General features: G+C 47.8%; 1 protein-coding gene across 1 annotated transcript; it reads right to left on the reverse strand.

The window, feature by feature from the left end:
* Window positions 1-1,933: 1,933 nt before the first annotated feature.
* Window positions 1,934-21,314, reverse strand: LOC125441438 (actin, alpha cardiac muscle 1-like). The gene is made up of 7 exons (XM_048512006.1): window positions 21,199-21,314; window positions 17,135-17,275; window positions 12,205-12,529; window positions 10,816-10,977; window positions 9,063-9,254; window positions 5,171-5,352; window positions 1,934-2,837 (listed from the first exon to the last, which is right to left on the reverse strand). The coding sequence occupies exons 2-7, from the start codon at window positions 17,261-17,263 to the stop codon at window positions 2,694-2,696; spliced, it is 1,134 nt and encodes a 377-aa protein (XP_048367963.1). The 5' UTR covers window positions 17,264-17,275; window positions 21,199-21,314; the 3' UTR covers window positions 1,934-2,693.
* Between the last annotated feature and the right edge of the window lie 340 nt (window positions 21,315-21,654).

A 21,654-nucleotide genomic window follows, 5' to 3' on the forward strand; every position in this document is an offset into this window, starting at 1 on the left:
CGAAAACAGGTTGAAAAAATTGCAATAGATCTAACTTAAATATGATTGATTTCCCCCCCACCCCATCCTTCCCCTTAAAAGTTCCTGTTCATTTTCTTCTTGGTGCCATTCCAACCTGTGGATGGATCTGTCTGCCTTGTTTCACAGTGATGTGAATTGTCTTTTACTAGGTTCTTTTAATGCATAGTCAGTAAGGAGAAGTCTTCTAAAACTATTTTTCAAAAGATGCTGACAATGGAATTATTCTTTCATCATTTTCTGTGTCTGAAATATTGAGGACAGTTTCCAAAGCTTCCAAATCTGACCTGCGGCTAAATGAACTCACCAAATAAGATTGTCCCACATCCCATAATCTTTCTGGTGTAGCAGTTTGCTATATCAATCTTTGGGCTTCCTGAACAGTTCATTCCACACCACTAACCATCATGGGAAGATATAAATGGATGAGGATAACATGCTTGTACTTATTATTTTCTCGTCTTCTCCCCCCTTCCAACAAAGAAAATTTGGCATGTTTAGTACTTTTAAAAGTTGTAATAATTCTGTATTGTATACTTTTGTGTGTGTATGTGTGTGTGTATATATATACACACACATTCTGCCTCCACTTTCTTCTCTCTTCAGTTTTTAGAAGAAACCTTAAGCTAATTTCTTAGCAAATATTTTCACAGGAATCAAAGGGAAAAAAGCAAACTCCTTTTTTATTTGTATGTTAATAAACATTTTGTTCAGCCTTCAGACGGTTGTTGTGTGTTAAAGCTATTTTCATGGACCAGGACTCTCTACCAGTTTGTATGCTGCTCGCAACCTGGCCTCTGTTTTCTTATAAGTCCTTAGAAGTAACTGTGATGTTCCTATCCCCGTGGTGGTGAACCTATGGCACTCCAGATGTTCATGGACTACAATTCCCATCAGCCCCTCCCAATTGGCCATGCTGACAGGGACTGATGGGAATTATAGTCCATGAACATTTGGAGTGCCATAGGTTTGCCACCACTGTCCTAGCCCATTAATAGGATAGTGAAACAAGGTCACCTGCAGACTATGTGGGGGTTATTTAGATCACTAATCAGCCAGTTTTCTACCTTATGGGAATTCAAAGCGGCTTACCATACGAACACAAAATACATGCACCACAAAGTGAAATGAATGCTGCAAGCCACATGAACCCCACTGAGGAGGTGGTTTCATAAATATGGGGCTGCCACTGAAAAGTCCCCCTCTCATTCATCCCCAGATGAGCTTCTTTGATAGACGGGAAAATCAAGAGGGCGTCTCTGGATTCTTAGTTCCTGGGCAGGTATGTACGGGAGAAAAGTATCCTTCAGATACTCTAGTCTCAAGCTATGTAGTGTTTTAAAGTTCATTACCAACACTGAACTGGTTTTGTGCAAACATCCCCAGGTATTTAAAAAATTGCATTTTGGAAAAAGGGGAAGAAGGTATCCAAATCCAATATACTATCTTGCTGTTTAGAGGGGTGCTCAGCCATTCTCCCACCTCTGAGCTCTGTCGGCCATTTTTTTCTTCTGCACGCTCAAACCAGGCCTGAGATTTCACTGGGCGACCCCCTGTATTCCATTTCTTTATGCCACCATAGGTGTTAGAAATTTGATTTCTTCTTGATAAATACATAGGGTTGCACCCTAGGAATTGGTTCTGTTATCTCTATCCCAGGAGAACAGATTCATAGCAGCAATTCCTTTAATTTTCCAAATGCTGACATTTGCGGCTTTTTTTGAAGAAAATCTTCAGTTGGAGTATTAAAGGTTTCATTCAGACAAAAGAAGAAATCAAGTTTTTACCGCATGGGCTTGCAATGTGGGCTTGCAATGTGAATTAAGAACTTGCTAAATGGGGTCAGGTGGACTTCATTCAGACCTTGTCCAAAAGGCTGTGTGTGTCCTAGAATAGAATTCTCTCCCACAGTGTCTCGCTGTAAAATGCTTTTTATTTAAGACTTTGTGACAGGAAAGGTCAGAGAAATTTTTTAAACAATTTTTTTTTACAAAGTTGATTTTTTGTTAGCACACAAAAAATGGAACTTTTTACAAGGTGCAAGCATTGTGTATGTGACACAGCCGCCTTCTGATGGAGAAAACCATTCCCTGAGGATTCCAAATGCTTTTGCAAATCTTCCCTTTTGTTCTATGCAGGTGTTAAGTTACGATGACAGGCTTTATATGGGTGGAAGAGGACAGAGGAGGAGGGACTTGTGACCTCATGAGTGAGAGGGCTGGTTCCAGGTTTTGATGGGCCCTGAACAGAGAATGCTCAGGGGACCTCTCCCCTCCTCTGACCACCCCCAGGACTCCCAGTCACACCTCCCTTCCTGCCCCCATCCACAACTTGCTGTTTCACAACCCATCCCACAGCCACCTGCATGCCCTTTCCTCGAGGGGACTGAGAGATGTGGGCATCTGGAAGCACCATTGTTGTGACCGCCACCGTCCACATGCTTTCCCAGCAATGGTAGGTAGCCAGAAGCACAGGAGGTGGCGCTCTTTGAAGCAGGTGGGTGAGGGAATGGCAGGCAGGTGGTGAAGGAGATGGGCAGACAGGCAGTAGCATTGGGCCCAAGGTGTTGGGAGGATGCCCTACTTCAAGGTATGCTGATGCTAGCCCTGAGGAAAAGGGGGTGACTGGGAGTCCGAACGGAGACGCAAAGGAAGCAAGGAGAGGGAAGGAGGTGTTTAGAAGCACTTCCGATGGACAATGGAAGGCCCTGCTTCATCGTATTCTTGCTTGCTGATCCACATTTGCTGGAAGGTGGACAGAGAGGCCAAGATGGAGCCGCCAATCCATACGGAGTATTTCCTCTCAGGAGGAGCAATGATCTAAAGCAGGAGAGAAATCGGGAGGGTTGTCATTGAAAGGTTACGTATTGGCCCAGTTTTCTGGCACCTGTTCCTGCTAACTCTCTCTAGGGTTGCCAGCACTGGGTTGGGAAATACCTGGAGATTTTGAGGGTGGGATTTGGGGAGGGGAGGGACTTCTTGGGGTATAACAACCAAGAGTCCGCCCTCTGAAGCAGCCATTTCCTCCAGGGGAACGGATCCTGGTCATCTGGAGATAAATTGCAATAGCGGGAGATCTCCAGTTGTCACCTGGAGGGTGGCAACCCTCCCTCTCATGGTCTTTGGGGGAGGTTAGAACTTTTTTCTTTTAGTGTTAGTTGCATGCACCATCACCTTTCAGGGTACAGCTGCCTCTTCCAGGTGCCCTAGAAATTAATCTCAGACTGGATGAAATCTTATCTCAGGCATGCATCCTTGTCAAAGCATGTGCATGGACACTAAGAACATAAGGAGCCTGCTGGATCAGACCAGAGTCCATCTAGTCCAGCACTCTGCTACTCGCAGTGGCCCACCAGGTGCCTTTGGGAGCTCACGTGCAGGATGAGAAAGCAATGGGCTGCTGTTGCTCCCGAGCACCTGGTCTGCTAAGGCATTTGCAACCTCAGATCAAGAGGGATCAAGATTGGTAGCCATAGGTCGACTCTTCATAAATCTGTTCAAGCCCCTTTTAAAGCTATCCAGGTTAGTGGCCATCACCACCTCCTGTGGCAGCATATTCCCAGGTCTGCCTGACCAATAGGTATCAATTACCTGGTCACTGACTTCTGACCTCACTAACTAATTAGCATGCAACAATTAACTCCTTCATTACTGGATTGTGTGACTGGCACTTGCCAAATCCCATCAAAACACCAATCACGTGTTGCATGAAGAAATGTTTCCTTTTATTAGTCCTAATTCTTCCCCCCAACATTTTCAATGTATGCCCCCTGGTTCTAGTTTTGTGAGAAAGAGAGAAAAATTTCTCTCTGTCAACATTTTCTACTCCATGCATAATTTTATAGACTTCAATCATAACCCCCCTCAGACATCTCCCAAATGCTCTTTTTAAGGCACCACATAGGACACCCCGTAGCTCTCAGTTCGCAATCTGTAGCTGCCAAGGCATGAGTTCAACAGGTGAAGCTACTGCAGGGTATTTCCCTTGTTTATGGTTTTTCTAAAGCACCTTTTATTTATTTTTCGGTTTTTATCCCACCCTATCAGGGATCAGGGCGGGTCACAATAAATTCCCAAAATACCACAAAACCTTAAAACATTAAACTATATAATTAATACAAAAATATACTACAATAGTAAAAACCAGTACTAGAATAGATGTTTAAAAGATAGATGGTGGTAAAAACTCCCTCCTCTGCTCCCACCCCATTCCCCCCCCCCCCCGCCCCGGACGCTGACTTGTGACTTAAATGATGAGAGAGGACAGTGCATGGGGTTGCCAGCCTCCAGGTGTGGCCTGGGGATTTCCTGAAATGCCAATCAATTTCCAGACAACAGCAACCACTTCCCGTGAAGAAAATGGCAGCTTTGGAGGGTGGACTCTGGCATTAGACCTTCGAAAACCCCGCTCTCTGCAGGTTCCGCCCACAAATCTTCATGAATTTCCTGACCCACCGTGGGCAACTCTTTTAATGCAGCACCCAGTGAAGTGAAAAAGTACTCTCAACAGTTTGCAAAGAGATCCTCCCTGCGGTTTGCTGACTTGTATTTTGGGGGCATCTGACAAAGGGAACTTTGACTCTCAAAAGCTCACATTCCCAAAGTCTTGTGGCTCTCAAAGGTTCTACTGGACTCAAGTCTAGCAGCTGCACTGCAGACCAACGCAGCTACCCTCTGAAACTATTTTGGACCACGGATCGCATACCATGGGACTATTCTGCTCTTGCTGGATTTAAAGATATTTCACCAGGGATTCTGGCACTATCTGTATACAAAGCATGGGCTTTACCACTGATCTGTAGCTCCCCCTCCTAAAGTGTTTACGGTGTCCCTGAACAGAGGAAGCTTTCTTGTCTGTCAAGCCTCTGGTCTGTCTAGTTCAATGCTGTATGCCATAGGACAAGAAATGTGGAGGAAATGCATCCACCCTTGAGAAGGTATGTATCTCTGCACTAAAATAAGCTTGCTGCTTTGCAGGACAAAAGGAAAACGCTTGGACCAGAGGGGGTGATGGCTTGCAATCAGGGTGGATCTCTGCAGAGCAGAGTCGAGCTCTCAGGGTCCTTAAGGGAGCAACCACCCAAATAAGTGGACGTTCCTTTATTTCCAATCCTACTGGAACTATGGCTTTGCCATACATTTGCCAGCCTCACCTTGATCTTCATGGTACTGGGGGCCAAGGCTGTGATTTCCTTTTGCATCCGGTCAGCAATACCAGGGTACATGGTGGTGCCCCCAGAGAGCACATTGTTGGCATACAAGTCCTTGCGGATGTCAATGTCGCATTTCATGATGGAGTTGTAGGTGGTTTCATGGATACCGGCAGATTCCATGCCTGGGCAAAAGATAAGATTTTGCAATGTGACGATGGACATTTTGCAGGTGCATGTCATAACCAAATCGCTCTATTTGATGGCATGGATCCTAAACTCCCTGCATGAAACGTGGATTTTCCCTGCATCCTATACTGCTCTCTCTAGGCATGGTTGTCTGTCTGTTAAGTGGCATTGAGTCAAGTTGACCCATGGTGACTCCGTAGGGTTTTCAACGCAAGTGATTACGCAGAGGTGGTTTGCCATCTCTTTCCTCTGCAAAGTCTTCCTTGGTGGTCTCCCATCCAAGTACTGACCCTGCTTAGTTTCTAAGATACAACAAGATCAGACTATATAATTCCATATCCCATAGCATGATTACCTAGATGCAAAGTAGCACATATTGGTTAGAGGGTTGTCTCGACTTGCCAAGAAGGCAAGAACACCAATCACAATACGGGAGAAATCTATGAGTGTTTGACTTGGCAGGATGGAAAAGACGACAACTCTCCACCTGCTACGTCTTGCATTATGTCCCATTGCTCTTCCCATCTGAAGACGTCTGAAATCATTGGCCAGGCTCCATCCCTCTTTTCATTAGCGTTTACACTCCTCCGCGTGGCATTTACTTATGAGCGTTTGTTGACCATGTAAGGCCAACCCGCAACACTTGGAGGAGTCTGGAGAAAGAACCACGGGGAGGTCAGAGGACACGAGATCTCTTGCAGGAGGAGATCCAGTGGAGAAGAACCTTTCATCAAGGGCAAAAGTCAAAGGATTTTGTGACAGCCTCGGATTACCGCAGCTGCCAACTGGAGATAGAGGCTTCCCTTAAACTGAGGAGGAACTGGAATTTGCTGCAGCCTCCTTGCCTATTTTGGGTGGAAAAAGAGCAAGGAAATTGGGCCTAGAGAGATCAGCTGTCATCTCCACCCACTGTCAAATCCTTGAGCCTGATCATAAATGGAATGTCTACCTGATACCCCTTGGTGAGGGCTGGTGTAATCAAGACTCCCGCTCTGATCTTCTCCTTGTGCTTCCTGATGGGTGTCAGTTAAGGTTTAGCAGTTCCTTACACTTGTGACATTTTTAGCAGTCTTGAAAGGAACGGGTTGACCTTTCTTGCCACTGAAATGCCTACCCCTTGAACATCTCTTAATTGCATAGCAAACTAATGTGGCTTGACATTTCTCCCAAGCAATAGCTTCCCTTATAAAGAAACCATTGCAGTGAAAGGACTTGTACCGATATAAGTACAAGCAATTGGGGCAATTATTTGGGGTGCCTGTCAGGGGAGCATTTTTTTAAAGATAGTGGCACCAAAATTTCAGGGTAGCTTTAGGAGTCTCTCTTGATGATACCACCCAGGTTTGGTGACGTTTGGTTCAGGGAGTCCAAAATTATGGACCCTCAAAGGGGTCGTCCCCATCTCCCATGGGGGAGGCAATGCAGCGGTTTAGAAAATTGTTGAAGGCTTTCACGGCTGGAATCAACTGGCTGTTGTGGATTTTCTGGGCAGTGTGGCCACAGTCTGGTAGTTTTTGCCCCTAAAATTTCTCCCGCAGCTATGGCTGGCCTCTTCAGAGGCATGTCACCGTATGATGTGTTTCTTGCCAGGGCATAGGGTGGAGGGATTGTGTGGTGGGGAAGAGAGGAAGACGGTCTGAAAATCAACAAAACCTGGCTTCCAGTACTAAAAAACACCAAAAAAAACCCCTGGAGGCATTCAAATGCAACAGCAAGTTAACTCCACCCAGACACAAGCTAATGTGGCTCATCCCATTGTGGACATAACATATACCCCACTACGCAATCACTCTGCACTGTGTTACAGAGAGAAACACCTCTTACCATGACATGCCTCCGAAGATGCCAGCTGTAGATGAGGGGGAAATGTTAGGAGCAAAAACTAACAGGGAATGGCCACACAGCCCAAAGCAGCCAGTCTACAAAATCATGAGTAGGATCGGAAGAAAGAATAGGAGGACAAATGGTTATGAATTGTTCCAAAAGTGCCCCCGCCCTCACACACACACATGCTTAGAGTCCCTCTAAAATTAACAGACTTCAATGCAATTTCTTTAAGTTAAAAACCTCCCAGGTGAGGAAAAAAACCTTTTTTTCCCCACTTGGGAGGTTTTCAACATAAAGAAATTCATTGACACAAAATGCTGTGACAGCTATTATAAGGATGAAAGGCTAGTCTACGGATCAGATTTCTCCCCCCAAAGGCCAATCAGTAGTTGTGGTTATACCCTGACGTGGATGGACCAATCTGGCCCAGATTCATTAGATAAGTGTGGCGAACCTATGGTACAGGTGCCAGAGGTGGCACTCAGAGCCTTCTCTGTGGGCACATGCAGAGTCCCCCCCCACACACACACACATCTAGGCTGGCCTGGGCTCGATTATTAGCACTAAACCTAAGACCTAGTTTTGGTGAAGCAGTGTAGGTAACCCTGTTCAGCGCTGTTAAACCCCACTGATTTTCATGCTAAGAATTAAAGCGCGATCCTTTACCTAGGAGTAAGCTCGGTTGCTGGCAATGGGGCTTGCTTCTGAGTAAACCCTCCTAGGGTTGTGATTCACCCGTTGGAAGAGTTGCAAAGGTTGCTTCAAAGCAAAGCCACCGACTACCACCAAACTTCCTCCCGAGTAACGCACACCTTCTAAACTAAAACCTCAGTATTCAGGTTAAATTGCCGTGTTGGCACTTTGCGATAAATAAGTGGGTTTTGGGTTGCAATTTGGGCGCTCGGCCTCGAAAAGGTTCGCTATCACTGCATTAGATCTTGGAAGCTAAGCAGGGTCAGCCCTAGTTAGTATTTTGTCAGGAGACCACCAAGGAACTTCAGGGTCACTACTCAGAGGCAGGCAATGACAAAACTGCTCTAAAAGGCTCTTGCCTTAAAAATCCTCCAGGGTCATCATAGATTGGCTGCAGCTTGACAGGACTTTCCACCACCAGCTGTGGCTTTGGTGAAGGAATGTGGACAGCCAGCATGGTATAGCAGTTAACAGGGGCAGACTCTAATCTGGAGGACCAGGTTTGATTCCCCACACCACCACGTGAGCCGTGGACTCTAATCTGGTGAATAGGGTTTGTTTTCCCTGCTCTTCCAATGAAGCCAGCTGGGTGATCTTGGGCCAGTCACAGTTCTCTCAGAACTCTCTCAGTCCCACGTACCTCACAAGGGATAAATTGTAGAGCGGGGCAAAGGGAAGGCGATTGTAAACCGCTTTGAGACTCCCTAAAGGGTGAGAAAAGTCGGGAATAAAAACCAACCCTCCCCCTTCACTCCTGTGTTTCCTGGGTTTGGATCCCTGCTCTTTTACAAAGCTAGAGCAATAGCTATTCTCCAAAGCTAGAGCAATAGCTATTCTCCAAAGCTAGAGCAATAGCTATTCTCCAAAGCTAGAGCAATAGCTATTCTCCAAAGCTAGGGCAATAGCTATTCTCCAAAGCTAGGGCAATAGCTATTCTCTAAAGCTAGGGCAATAGCTATTCTCCAAAGCTAGGGCAATAGCTATTCTCTAAAGCTAGGGCAATAGCTATTCTCCAAAGCTAGAGCAGTAGCTATTCTCCAGTCCATCTTTTACTCTTCTGGAACATTCTCTCCTGGTCTACATGCCCTGTTGCCCTTGTGAGGAGGGCAGCTTATAAATTGAAACAAGTAAACAAAACCTTCCGTTGTTCCCCCAGCCCAGAAGGCTCAAAGACCCTATATCTTACCAATGAAAGAAGGCTGGAAAAGAGTCTCTGGGCAACGGAACCGCTCATTGCCAATGGTGATGACTTGACCATCGGGCAGCTCATAGCTCTTTTCCAGAGAAGAGGAGGAAGCAGCCGTGGCCATCTCATTCTCGAAATCCAGAGCCACGTAGCCCAGCTTCTCCTTGATGTCACGCACAATCTCCCGCTCAGCTGAGGAAAGAGAAAGGGGTTTGACTCATCCCAGAGAGGGCTGCAGCGGAAGAGACATCTGGTTCTTACAGAGCAGCTAAGCCCATCAGAGGCCTTTCCTGCACAACATTTTCAGGATGATAATAAAACACTTCTTCCGCGGAGTTCTGCACCAGTTTTCCCTTGTTTGGTGCCGGAAGTGTTTCCAAACAGATTTTTCTCTGTTGTTTCTGAAAACGCTTTTACTGTGTTGTTTTTAGATGAAACGTTACCTAGCTAACTTCCATTACAGTGCAGTCAAATTGAAATGTTTCACAATGAAACGTTTCATCTTTCCCAAGCCTGCTGTTTGGTCATCCCACCTCCCCTGCGGATGGCTGCCATTTCCCCCCTGCCCTCCACACATCACATTCTGGTTTTGAAATTCTGAAATTTTGAAATTCTGAAATTTTGAAATTCTGTTGGCAATAATTTAAGGTGACCAGATGGTCACCTTCATCAACCGGGACGGTGGGCAGACCCCCGTGCGCGGGCGCGCACACTCGCGCAGCCGCAGGAGCGCACAGCCTTCTGGGGTGCTGCCGTTTCCCGCCCTGTCACAGGGTGGGAAATGGCAGCGCCCCAGAAGGCCATGCCCCTGCGGATGCCCCTGTGACAGGGCGGGAAACGGCAGCGCCCCAGAAGGCTGTGCGCTCCTGCGGCCGCCCGGGAGGCTGCCGCACTGCCTTGTGCCCCAGAAGGCAGTGCGGCAGCCTTCCAAAACATTGGGGAAAACCCGCGGGACAAGTTCTCCCAAACTGTGAATGTCGCGCCAAAAGTGGGACAGATGGTCAGCTTACAATAATTGATGCTTTGTTGCCGCAGGGGGGACAATCTCAGTGAGTTGTCAGGAGGAACCACCGGGCTTTGAAATTTGTGGTTCATATTTTTCTCTTTCCTGCCAGATGCCTTATCCCAGTGGTGGCGAACCTTTGTCACTCCAGATGTTTTTGGACTACAATTCCCATCAGCCCCTGCCAGCATGGCCAATTGGCTGTTGGCAGGGGCTGATGGGAATTGTAGTTCATAACACCTGGAGTGCCAAAGGTTCGCCACCACAGCCTTATCCACACCTCCTGTTTGGGCCTCCCACATGCCTCCCAGATGGCTGCTGTTTTTCCCTGCCCTCTACACATTGCTTTCAGGATTTCTTAAATGTAGAATCGATGCTTCGTTGCTGCAATGAAATGATTAATTGAATCAATGAAGCATCGTTACCGAACATGTGAAAAAATTAAAAAGGGTGGGTGGTAGCTACGTCACCTCACAGCCCACAAACTAATAAATAGTCTTTTTGTGCAAACAAAAAGAAACATTTGGAGTTAACAGGATACGTGGTTTTGAAAACGTTTGGAGGTGAGGGGTGCCAGCAAACATCGTAGAAAATGATGGTTACAAGAACTCCTGAAAACATTGTAAGCAACATCTGTGGAAAAGGCCGAACTTTAATTCTTTGCCAGGCACCACTACTGGGACTCCCGGATTCAGGATCCCACCCAACATTTGCTGTGTACTGAAGTTCACCCAACGATAACCTTCTTACCAGTGGTGACAAAGGAGTAGCCACGTTCTGTTAGGATCTTCATCAAGTAGTCTGTCAGGTCACGGCCAGCTAAATCCAAGCGCTGGATGGCGTGAGGCAAGGCATAGCCTTCATAGATGGGCACATTGTGAGTAACACCATCTCCAGAATCCAACACAATGCCTATGGAAAGAGAACCACCAGTTATCTGCGAACAGTGCCAGGACTTTAGGAAATGCAAAAACTGCTAGGTCCACCAAGAAAGGCCAAGAATCCCTTATCGATCTATGCTTCTCTGTGTCGCTTATGTTGTGGTTACATAGACAAATAGCAGCCTAGCAGCCCAGATCGGCCCAATCTTGTCAGAGCTTGGAAGCTAACAGGAGTTGACCATGGTCAGTACTTGGATCGGAAGTCACCAAGTCCAGGGTTGCTATGTAGATGAAGGCAATGGAAAACTCCTCTTCTCATCTATTGCCTTCAAAATTCCACGTTGGGGAACTTCACAGGGTTGTTGTGAATCAGCAGTAACCTGACCGGATGCTTTACAAGAACATAAGATGCTGCTTTAAAGCATCCCAGTTCACTGGTCCACACAGCTCGCACGACACAGAAGTCTTTCAAAAGCTGGATCCACTGGACAAACCACAAAACAACCTATCCCAGGAAGTAAGAAGGTGGAACAAGTACTGAGTACAGAGTCTTCCAATCTTTTTGTGTCTGTGCACACCTTTGGGGATTCTAAGAGGGAGAAGTGAGAACCACCCCAACATGGCTGCCATAGAAGGTCAGCCAAACTCAAAATGGCCGCCTCAGGACGTAGACTCAAATGGAATAACTCCTCCTTGTAACATCTGGGAAGAAGGAAATCCTGAGGAGGGTGACCGAATCACTAATACACTTTTCCACAGAAAGGGGGACGGTAAATCTGTATATTAATCCATCATTTCCTGGACCTTCTTTGTAGTAGAATGCTCCGTGGGAGCCCAGATACTTCCTAGTTCTCCTCATACCCCAGTGGAAAACGTTTTCAATGTAAAGAGGGCAGTTGATAGCAACCCTTGCTTTACAATGGCCCCACCCACTTTCTGAAAAGCTTGGCACCCATGGGCACCTCATTGGGGAACCCTGTTCTAGTATATTTTTCAATTCAATTCAATTTATTGGACTTAACAGATGATATTATGGTTGCCTCAACCATATGCCTGGTGGAACAACCCTGCCTTACAGGCCCTGAATAATTGCGTAATGTTTTTCCACTGCTTCTCACAGCCTGGCCTAATGTCTGTTCCCTGTTCCGAATATCCCAGGTGAGGTTAAGAAGGCATTTTCTTCTTGCTCAAAGGCTGCACGCAAAGTAAGGAAAGTTACGGTTAGGCACATTCGCCGCTTTGCACGTTTCTCTCTTACCGGTGGTACGGCCAGAGGCATAGAGGGACAGCACAGCTTGGATGGCCACATACATAGCGGGCACGTTGAAGGTCTCAAACATGATCTGGGTCATCTTTTCCCGGTTGGCTTTGGGGTTGAGAGGGGCCTCAGTCAGCAAGGTGGGATGCTCCTCAGGGGCCACACGCAGCTCATTGTAGAAGGTGTGGTGCCAGATCTTCTCCATATCGTCCCAGTTGGTGATGATGCCGTGCTCGATGGGGTACTTCAGAGTCAGGATGCCTCTCTTGCTCTGAGCTTCGTCTCCCACATAGGAGTCCTTCTGACCCATGCCCACCATGACGCCCTAGAGACAGCACACAAAAGCATGAAAAGAGTGCAAGAGTTGCTTGCAAATAAATATACGGAGCTGCATTATACAAAGTCAGACAATGGTCCACTCTGACTGGCAGAGCGTCTGTAACCCCCATGCTCAGAATGGGTTGACCCAGAAAGGGGTGGAGCAGGAGGCTGCAGAGCTCATGTAGTTTGGAGGAGACAAGGCTACCAGACTCAGACCTTGATTTGTATAAGCCAAGGGTCTTCAAACTATGGCCCTCCAGATGTTCACAGACTACAATTCCCATCAGCCCCCACCAGCATGAACAAGTGGTAGGGCTCATGGGAATTGTAGTCTATGAACATCTGGAGGGCCATAGTTTGGAGACCCCTGGATAAGCCCTTAACACCTTGTTAAGGTAACTGCAATGTTGTTGGGAACTAGTGGGAAGGTAGTTGTTTATTTTTGCTATGTTGTAAATGTTGGAGTTTATTGTTTCAGGGTTTTTTGTGTGTTTGTAATGGGTGAGAGTTCTCCTGGAAACCTTCATCATGTTGAATCCTGTTCATCAAGCCCTTGGAGTCTTCAGGAGCCAACCCACTTGCAAAGAAGAATTGCACTTGGCAGTATCAGTAGACTGTAAATATAAGGACTTGAAAATGCAACCTGAACAGGACCTTGAAGTGTGATGTTAAATGTTGATGTTATATGTTAAGAAAGTAAACCATTTTGTTTTGTTTTTTAATTTGTTGTTGCAAACTCATTTTCAAGTTCTGCCCCGCAGAACCCACAGATAGAGGTTACACGTCTTCAAGGTTTCAGGTGGAGAAAGGTCTTTCACAACACCTGAGATCCTTTGGAAGCATGGTTTCGGGGGTTAAACATACGATCTTGCACATGCATGAAGCTGCCTTCTGTTGAGTCGGATCTGTATCGTATCAAGCTCAGGATTGCCGACTCTGACTGGCAGCAGCTCTCCAGGTTCTCAAGTTAAGCTCTTTTGTAGTACCTGCTTCCTGGTGTTGTAGAGATGCCAGGGATTGAACCTTGGACCTGCATGCTAAGCAGAGGTTCTTCCACTGAGCCACAATCCTTCTCTGCATGCCCTCTGTCACTCAGCTATTGGTTCTCCTCAAGAAGAACCTGCTTACAGGGGCATAACATGTCTCTTGCCCTGTGTCCCAGTCACCTGGGGAGATCCAGCTTTGCAAATGGGGGAGGGCGGTGCCTATGGAGTTCTTCCCATCTTCACAGGAACCCTGCTGGCTCCCCCCCCCCTTTGCAAAGCCAGGATCCTGCCCCTTGCCTGCCCTGTGCCCCCCACCTCTCTCCAGAGGCTTGTGTGTGAGAGCAGTGCAGAGCTTCTCTTGGAAGAGCAGACACCGCTCCACTCGCTTAGGCTTTCAACAAGCCAGCACCATCACAATGTGTGCAAGGCCCCTTACCCCTCCTCAGCCAAGGCACCGAGCAGCTGCCAGCAGAAAGCATCGGGGATGTTTGGGTGGCAGCTAGCCTGCCCAGAGGGAGTCAAGGTTGACGGCACTGACTTGGTACAGGCTGGGTGGCTCCTTCTGACTTGGGGGTGTGTCCAATTAAACACTGTGAAGACTTCGGGTGGGGGGTCTCCAGGGAGGAGGGGTATGGGGGCAATTTTCCACCCTCATGTGACTAAGTGGCCTCTGCCTGGGGACATTGACCCCATATGTCCCCATGGGCAGTACGCCACTGCTCCATCCCAAATCTCCAGGAATTTCCTGACCCAAAGCTGGGCAGGCAAGGGGGTTAAACAGGAGGGAGGACGCTGGGGGCGGAATTACACTGGCATTGGGAGGTGTATTTTACTGCTTGCCCTGGGCACTATTTTTTATAGATATGCCCCTTGGGTGGAGCCTGGGGGAAGGTTTGGGAAGGGAGGTACGTCAGCAGGGCACAGTGCCACAAAAGTCCTTTCCTAACAACACAAATAAAAGGGCTTGCGGCTGGAATATAAAATGTTTCCTGCAGAAATTCTGTACAGCTTGAAGGCCAAAATGTCTTGCAAATGTTTTATTTCAGCCCAAAGAGTTTTATTTGAAGACGCTAAACTAGCGATCTTTTTTTTCCTGAAACGTTTTCAAAACATTTCCTGCTTGCTGTGCGGAGATCAAGAAACATTTTATTTCTCCCGACAGATTTTTGAAGCTCTCCCTTTCATTTCTCCGCCGCTTCCCACTTGCTGCCCACCATTTTCTGCCGCTTCAGTTCGATTGTCCGTGCTGTCCACCATTTGGTGAAGCGTCCTACAGACATTTTGTCTTCTGGCATTGTGGCTGCCCACCATTTCCGTCATTGCTGTGCACTAATAAACTCCGTATTGGCTGCCAATTATGCAAACGTGTCGTTTTTCCTTTTTTTAAATTTTGGGTGAAATATCCTCAAAGCTGCACAGACATGATATGAGAGTCAGCAACATGTAGAGATGTTGAGTCTCCGTAGCTTCAAAGATATGACGTGTGTGAACGAATCATTTTCACCTGAAACGTTTTATTTTTCCACACAATGCGGACAAAAAAAAAGCCAAAATGATTCTCAAATGTTCTGTGAGGAAAAGAGTCTGCCTTCTGAAGGGGTTCTTCTATCTGGGGGAACTGATTTATTTCATCCGGAGAGCAGATGTAATTCTGGGAGGCCTCCGGGCCCCACCTGGAGGTTGGTAACCCTAGTATTGCTGGATGCTTGCCTGAGTGACTTGCCCCTGAAGCGGGGCAACTGTTTCTGCAGGGATCGCATGCTTGAGGCACAGCAACATAAATATACATTTATAGATGTAAATATAGAGATGTAAATATAGATAGAGGAGCACATTATCAATCCTTATTCCTGCCCTCCTCCAGCTCCAAGATGACTGCCTCTCCTCAAAGCAGCTGCCAGGCCATAGGTTAAGAGCATAACTTCACACAGGGGGGGAAACGTTATCCTTCTGGAATGCCAACAGGCACATTATCTCTTAATTACTCCGGTCGGAATTTGTCAGGGACGCCCCCTGGCGCGGGAGATTGATCTTCGGGTGGCCTCAGCAGCCCTTTCGGGACAAGAGAGCCGTCTCGAAAAGGACAGGCAAAATCTAGGGCCGTGCCGCGTTTGTTGCTGCCAGTCAGAGGAAAGGGGGCTGCTGCAGAGGTGGGATCCAGCAGGTTCTCACCAGTTCCTGAGAGGGGGTTACTAACTGGGTCTGCTTTTCCGTTAGAAATTCCATTAGCTCCAAAAATCATAAAGTCCTGTTGTTTCCTATGTGGCTGGTTACCGTAGGTAGAGAATGGGATAATTCTCCCTGTTGGGCTGTTTTAAAAACATGTTTTAGAAATACGGTAAAGCTCCTTGTTTAAGGAAAGTATCCTTCTTTTGATTTCTAGAAACAAAATTAAGCATTTGAAAGTATTAAGTATTTGACAGGCAGTCAGTTAGAGGAGAAGTAGTTGTTTCTGTTGGCAGTAGACAATAGGACTTGCTGTAATGAGTTTAAATTATGGACAGAAAAAAATTGGGAACTTTTTTTTTACAGTAAGAGTTTTTTACAGTAACAGAGAAATTATTAATGCCCCGTCCCGGAATGCCTGGCCACGCCCCCATCGTGCCCCGCCCAGCCCCTTTGGCATTACACCACTGTTTGAATCCCACCGCCATGGGAACCTGTTACTAAAATTTTTGGATCCCACCACTGGGCTGCTGGCTTGGGAGGGTCTCTGTGAGCTTTGGCTCTTGCAGACCTAGTCTAAAAACTGGGGTGTTTTCCACTGCCACAAATCACCTTCCTCCGGCACAAGAGATCAACAGTGCTTTGCACCGGGGTTAGGGTTACCAGCCTCCAGGTAGTGCCTGGGGATTTCTTGCAATTATATCTGATGCCCAGACTACAGAGATCAGTTCCTGATGACATTGTTGTACCCCATTGAGAACCTGATCCCCAAATCTCGCCCTCCCTAGGCTCTGCCCTCCCCCCAATCTCCAGCATTTTCCCCACCTGGAGTTGGCAGCCCTAAGGTTTGGGACAAGCACGCCCCATGTGTACACATGCGGGCATGTACACATTCACACTGGAATATTGTGTACAGTTCTGGGCACCACAATTCGAGAAGGTATATTGACAAGCTGGAACGGGTCCAGAGGAGGACAACCAAAATGGTCGAAGGCCTGGAATCCATGCCCTACTAGGAGAGACTTAGGGAGCTGGGGATGTTTAGTTTGGTGAAGAGAAGGTTAAGAGGTGACGTGATAGCCATGTTTAGAGATTTGAAGGGATATCATGTTGGTGAGGGAGCAAGCTTGTTTTCTGGAGCTCCAGAGACTTGGACCAGGAATAATGTGTTCAAAGTAAAGGAAAAGAGATTCCACCTAAATGCCAAGAAAAACTTCCTGACTGTAAGGGCTGTTCGACAGTGGAATGGACTACCTAGGAGTGTGATGGAGTCTCCTTCTTTAGAGGTTTTTGAGGAGAGGCTGGATGGCCATCTGTCAGAAGTGCTTTGATTGTGTGTTCCTGCATTGCAGGGGGTTGGACTTGATGGCCCTTGGGGGTCTCTTCCAACTCTATGATTCTACGGCACTTTAGCAGTACAGTTCCGTGGGATACAACCCCAAGAAGAGCGCCCTTACCTGGTGCCTCGGGCGGCCGACGATAGAGGGGAAGACAGCACGGGGGGCATCATCCCCGGCAAAGCCAGCTTTCACCAAGCCTGAGCCATTGTCGCACACCAAAGCGGTGACCTCCTCGTCGTCACACATGGTGTCGATTCACTAGGGGGGGGGGGAAAGATAGCGTACGGTTAAAGTGACCCTTAAAAATGAGCAGTAGAAGAAATTTCTCTTACTGCCAAGAGGCAGTAGCGCTTAGGACAAATGAAATAACTAATTTACATGAGCGTTACAAAGGCACACTTTGCTGCTGGAAGACATCGCGACGGCTTCAAGCATAGACAGCTTTAAAGGCGAGGTGGACAGATCCGTGGAGGAGATTCTATCAGCAGCTACTTAGTGAGTAAACCTAATCCTATCTTTCTTAACATGTCTCACTTGATGTTGGCCAATGGCTCCTCTGGGCCATATTGTGGAGGATGGGGTAGGGTTTAGAACAGTGGTGGCGAACCTTTGGCACTCCAGATGTTATGGACTATAATTCCCATCAGCCCCTGCTGATGCTGGCAATTGGCCATGCTGGCAGGGGCTGATGGGAATTGTAGTCCATTACATCTAGAGTGTCAAAGGTTCGCCACCATGGGTTTAGAACATCTGCTTGGCTTGCCTAAGATCCCAGTTTCATTCCATTAAAGGATCTTAGTTAGACAGTGCTGGAAAGACTCTTCTCTCCTCTTTTAGACCAGGGGTGGAGCGCTCACAAAGACATGTGGGGGTCACATGTCCCAGGCACACAACTGAGCACACCTCTGCTTGGCCCCGCTTAGCTGGTGGAGCCTCCACCGGCCGAAGGCACAGCCTGGCTGGGCCAGACCAAGGGGCGGCCCGCAGCAGGCTCCCACCAGCTAAGGTAACTGGGGCGCGGGGTAGGGGGTGGCGGCACCTGCAGCAGGTGTTGCCCCAGGTGTCATGTTCCCCCCCCTTTTCCTCTGTCTTAGGCACATGTTGGATGAGATGGACCATTGCTTGCCTTCCCAGCGCCCTAGTTGCGCACACCAAAGGCTTACCAATCACTCATACATCATCCTAATATGTACCAGTTGTCACATTGCGTGAACAGGGGCAACATCATGTATGTACAGCCTTGGTGGGCAGGAACACAAACCGGCAATTTGTACATACCAGAGTGCATGGTAAATATGCATGTTGCCTGTGTTCACACAACACGTTGAACGTGCACATTGGAAGGATCCGTGTGCAGCTGGTAGGTTCCCGGCATTTGGGATCGTAACATCTGAAAAGAGCTGATAAAGCAGCTTCATGGGCTATTTTGAAGGTAGAGACTGCGGACTAGTGGCCGAGCACCTGGCTTGTGCTCAAAATGACACAGGTTCAATTCCTGGCATCTCCAGTTAAAGGCTCTCCCATATCAGATGTTGGGAAAGACCCTCTCCTTGTGAATGACCTTGGGGAACTGCTGCCCGTCAGAGAAATTGAAAAGCTATGTGGAACACTAGACTCGCTGAATATAAGGCAGCTATATATGTTCATGAGGCCTGATATTAATAATTAGATCAGACAGCAACCACGGCCCAGCACAGAGAATGTGCTTTGAATGAAGGCATCCAAGGTTCAATCCCGGGCTACTCCAGTTAAAAAGATCTCGGGGAGCTAAGCCTTCTCTGCCCGAAACGGGGAATTTTCACCAGTCGGAGAAGATTAGGGTTGACTCTGCATTGGACAACCACTGGCAATTTATCTCTCTCACCTGGCTGACCCACAGCAACGCAGGGCTTACATGTTAGCAAGACTCAAAATGCTACCCTCAGCAATACTATATGGTAGTATCCAGAAAAATACTAGCTAGAAGTTCTGCGGCTCTCCAGATGTTCATGGCCAATTGGCCATGCTGGCAGGGACTGATGGGATTTGTAGTCCATGAACATCTGGAGAGCCGCAGGTTGCAGATCCTGGAGCTAGACTATGCCCCTGTGGCCACAGCTAGGTGGAATTAGCTTCTGCACAGCCCCTGTTATTAGATAATTTGATCCAAGTTTATTAATCTGTTGTTAGTAGGGAGTGGCAATCGGACGAACATAAGAACGTAAGAACAAGCCAGCTGGATCAGACCAGAGTCCATCTAGTCCAGCTCTCTGCTACTCGCAGTGGCCCACCAGGTGCCTTTGGGAGCTCACATGCAGGATGTGAAAGCAATGGCCTTCTGCGGCTGTTGCTCCCGAGCACCTGGTCTGTTAAGGCGCTTGCAATCTCAGATCAAAGAGGATCAAGATTGGTAGCCATAAATCGACTTCTCCTCCATAAATCTGTCCAAGCCCCTTTTAAAGCTATCCAGGTTAAGAGAGTAAGATGAGAGTAAGACGAGAGTAAGATGCCTTCCTTATGAATACTAAGGATAGGGATATAGTAGATTTACAGTCCAATCTGGGGGAGGGGAATGGAGTTATTGGTGTGAGTGACAAACATGCCAGTGGGCGGGACGGGAGCACCCACGTTAGCGGGAAGGTGCCACGCAGCCACGCAGCTCCTGAATCCAGAAGAGCCCACTGCCTCACAAGCCTTTATGAAGGTAAAGTTTTTGCCAAGGGCAAGGCAGAGAGAGCTCAGCTGGCCGCACCAATGAATTTGCAATTAAAAAAACAACCTTGCACTCCAACTACTTTGTGGTCACAAAATCAACGCAGGTCGGACTGAGAAGGAAAATCTCCCTGCGTGTGTTATTACTAGACAACCTATTTGAAAGCTGAGCAGCTATGAAACTGGATATAGGTTGAGAGCATACGGAACTGCCTTCTACTGGGTCAAAGATCATCTGCCCTGGAATTCCCTCTCTCAATTTTTTTATCCTGACCTCTCTTCTCTACGCTTATGACAGCCCTGTGAAGCAGGCCAACTGTCTCTTGTTAACCCCATGATCTCCACGGCTGAGGGAGGATTCAAACCCATGTTTGCTGCATTCCCAACACAATACCAAAGCGACCCTCATTAATCTCTCTGCCTCACAAGAGCTTTACAGTGGCAAGTGAGCGGCAGCGCCTTTGCGAGATCATAGCGCCACAGGCCCCAGGGATCCTTTTAACCGAAGACCAGATGTGAGACTTTGTACATACGGATCCATTGAGCTATAGTTATTCTCGTTAAAGAAGACACGGGGCACAGTTTTCATTTGGGCAATTGCGTTGTGCTGCCAGTGCAGCGTAATGGTTCAAGTCAAAACTAGACTCTGGGAGACCCGGGTTCAAATCCACACTCAGTCCTGGAAGACTGCAAGGGGGCCTTGGGTCTGTCAATCTCGCTCCACCCAATCTACTTCACAGGGTTGTTGTGCATATAAAATAGAAGAGGAGGAGGAGGAGGAGAAGAAGAGGAGGAGGAGGAGGAGGAGGAGTTTGGATTTATATCCCCCCTTTCTCTCCTGCAGGAGACTCAAAGGGGCTGACAATCTCCTTGCCCTTCCCCCCTCACAACAAACACCCTGTGAGGTGGGTGGGGCTGAGAGAGCTCCGAAGCTGTGACTAGCCCAAGGTCACCCAGCTGGCGTGTGTGGGAGTGCCCAGGCTAATCTGAATTCCCCAGAGAAGCCTCCACAGCTCAGGTGGCAGAGCGAGGAATCAAACCCGGTCCCTCCAGATTAGATACACGAGCTCTTAACCTCCTACGCCACTGCTGCTCCCAGAATGTTGTGAGCTATCAAAGGGACAAGGTATTTATTCAGATTTTTTTGTATCTGATGTTTCTCCCCAATAGGGATCCAAACGAGTACACTGTCCCATCTATTTTTTAATTATTGTTCAGCTATTCCTCTCCCCACTTCAATGCACTCCACTTTCCCAGCACAAAGGGATTACACAGGTTAGTAAGGAGAGGGATGCAAATATCTCAGCCATGGCCACTACTTTAGATCAAGAATTCAACACAGAGCACAAGAGATTGGAGTTTATGGATTTAAGAACAGTGTGTTTACTGTGTGAGTGTGCTTTTCCTCCTCCCCCCCGCACCAAACACCACATGCAGCCTCTGCCCCAAAGAGCTTCCAATCAAAGCTGACTTCCCCAAGGTGTACTCACCAGCTAGCTGCAGCAGCCCAGAGCAAAAGGAAGGAAGCAAAAGGTGGCCGTTGCAGGACCGGCTTTCGGGGATTTATACTCCCAACTTCCCTGCTCCTCCCTCCTGCCCCCAGTCGTGCCCCTGCAGAAGTCAAGGGACAGCTTCACACATGCCATATTTGGAGATGGTCCAGGCCACCTGTCACTTGGGACTTTCATGGACATACACGGCTGAGCTGCCTGCCAGAGAGGCCAGAACCCACCCCCGCCTAGACCCCATTTCCTACCCTTGCAGACCCATGTAAGGACAAAAGGCGGGGACCCCCTGCTTGAAGTAACCATGGCAAACGCCATTCCTTAGCCATATACAGCAGTGACACCCTCAGTCATTCCACCGCGCCCAAGCGAGGGCCGTGGGCGTCCTGAGAGCCAGGAGATGCAGGGAAGCAGCTGAGCTCAGGAGTTTTGCAGAGGAAT

The sequence above is a fragment of the Sphaerodactylus townsendi genome, linkage group LG01, assembly GCF_021028975.2.
Source record: "Sphaerodactylus townsendi isolate TG3544 linkage group LG01, MPM_Stown_v2.3, whole genome shotgun sequence".
Taxonomy (NCBI): Eukaryota; Metazoa; Chordata; class Lepidosauria; order Squamata; family Sphaerodactylidae; genus Sphaerodactylus; species Sphaerodactylus townsendi.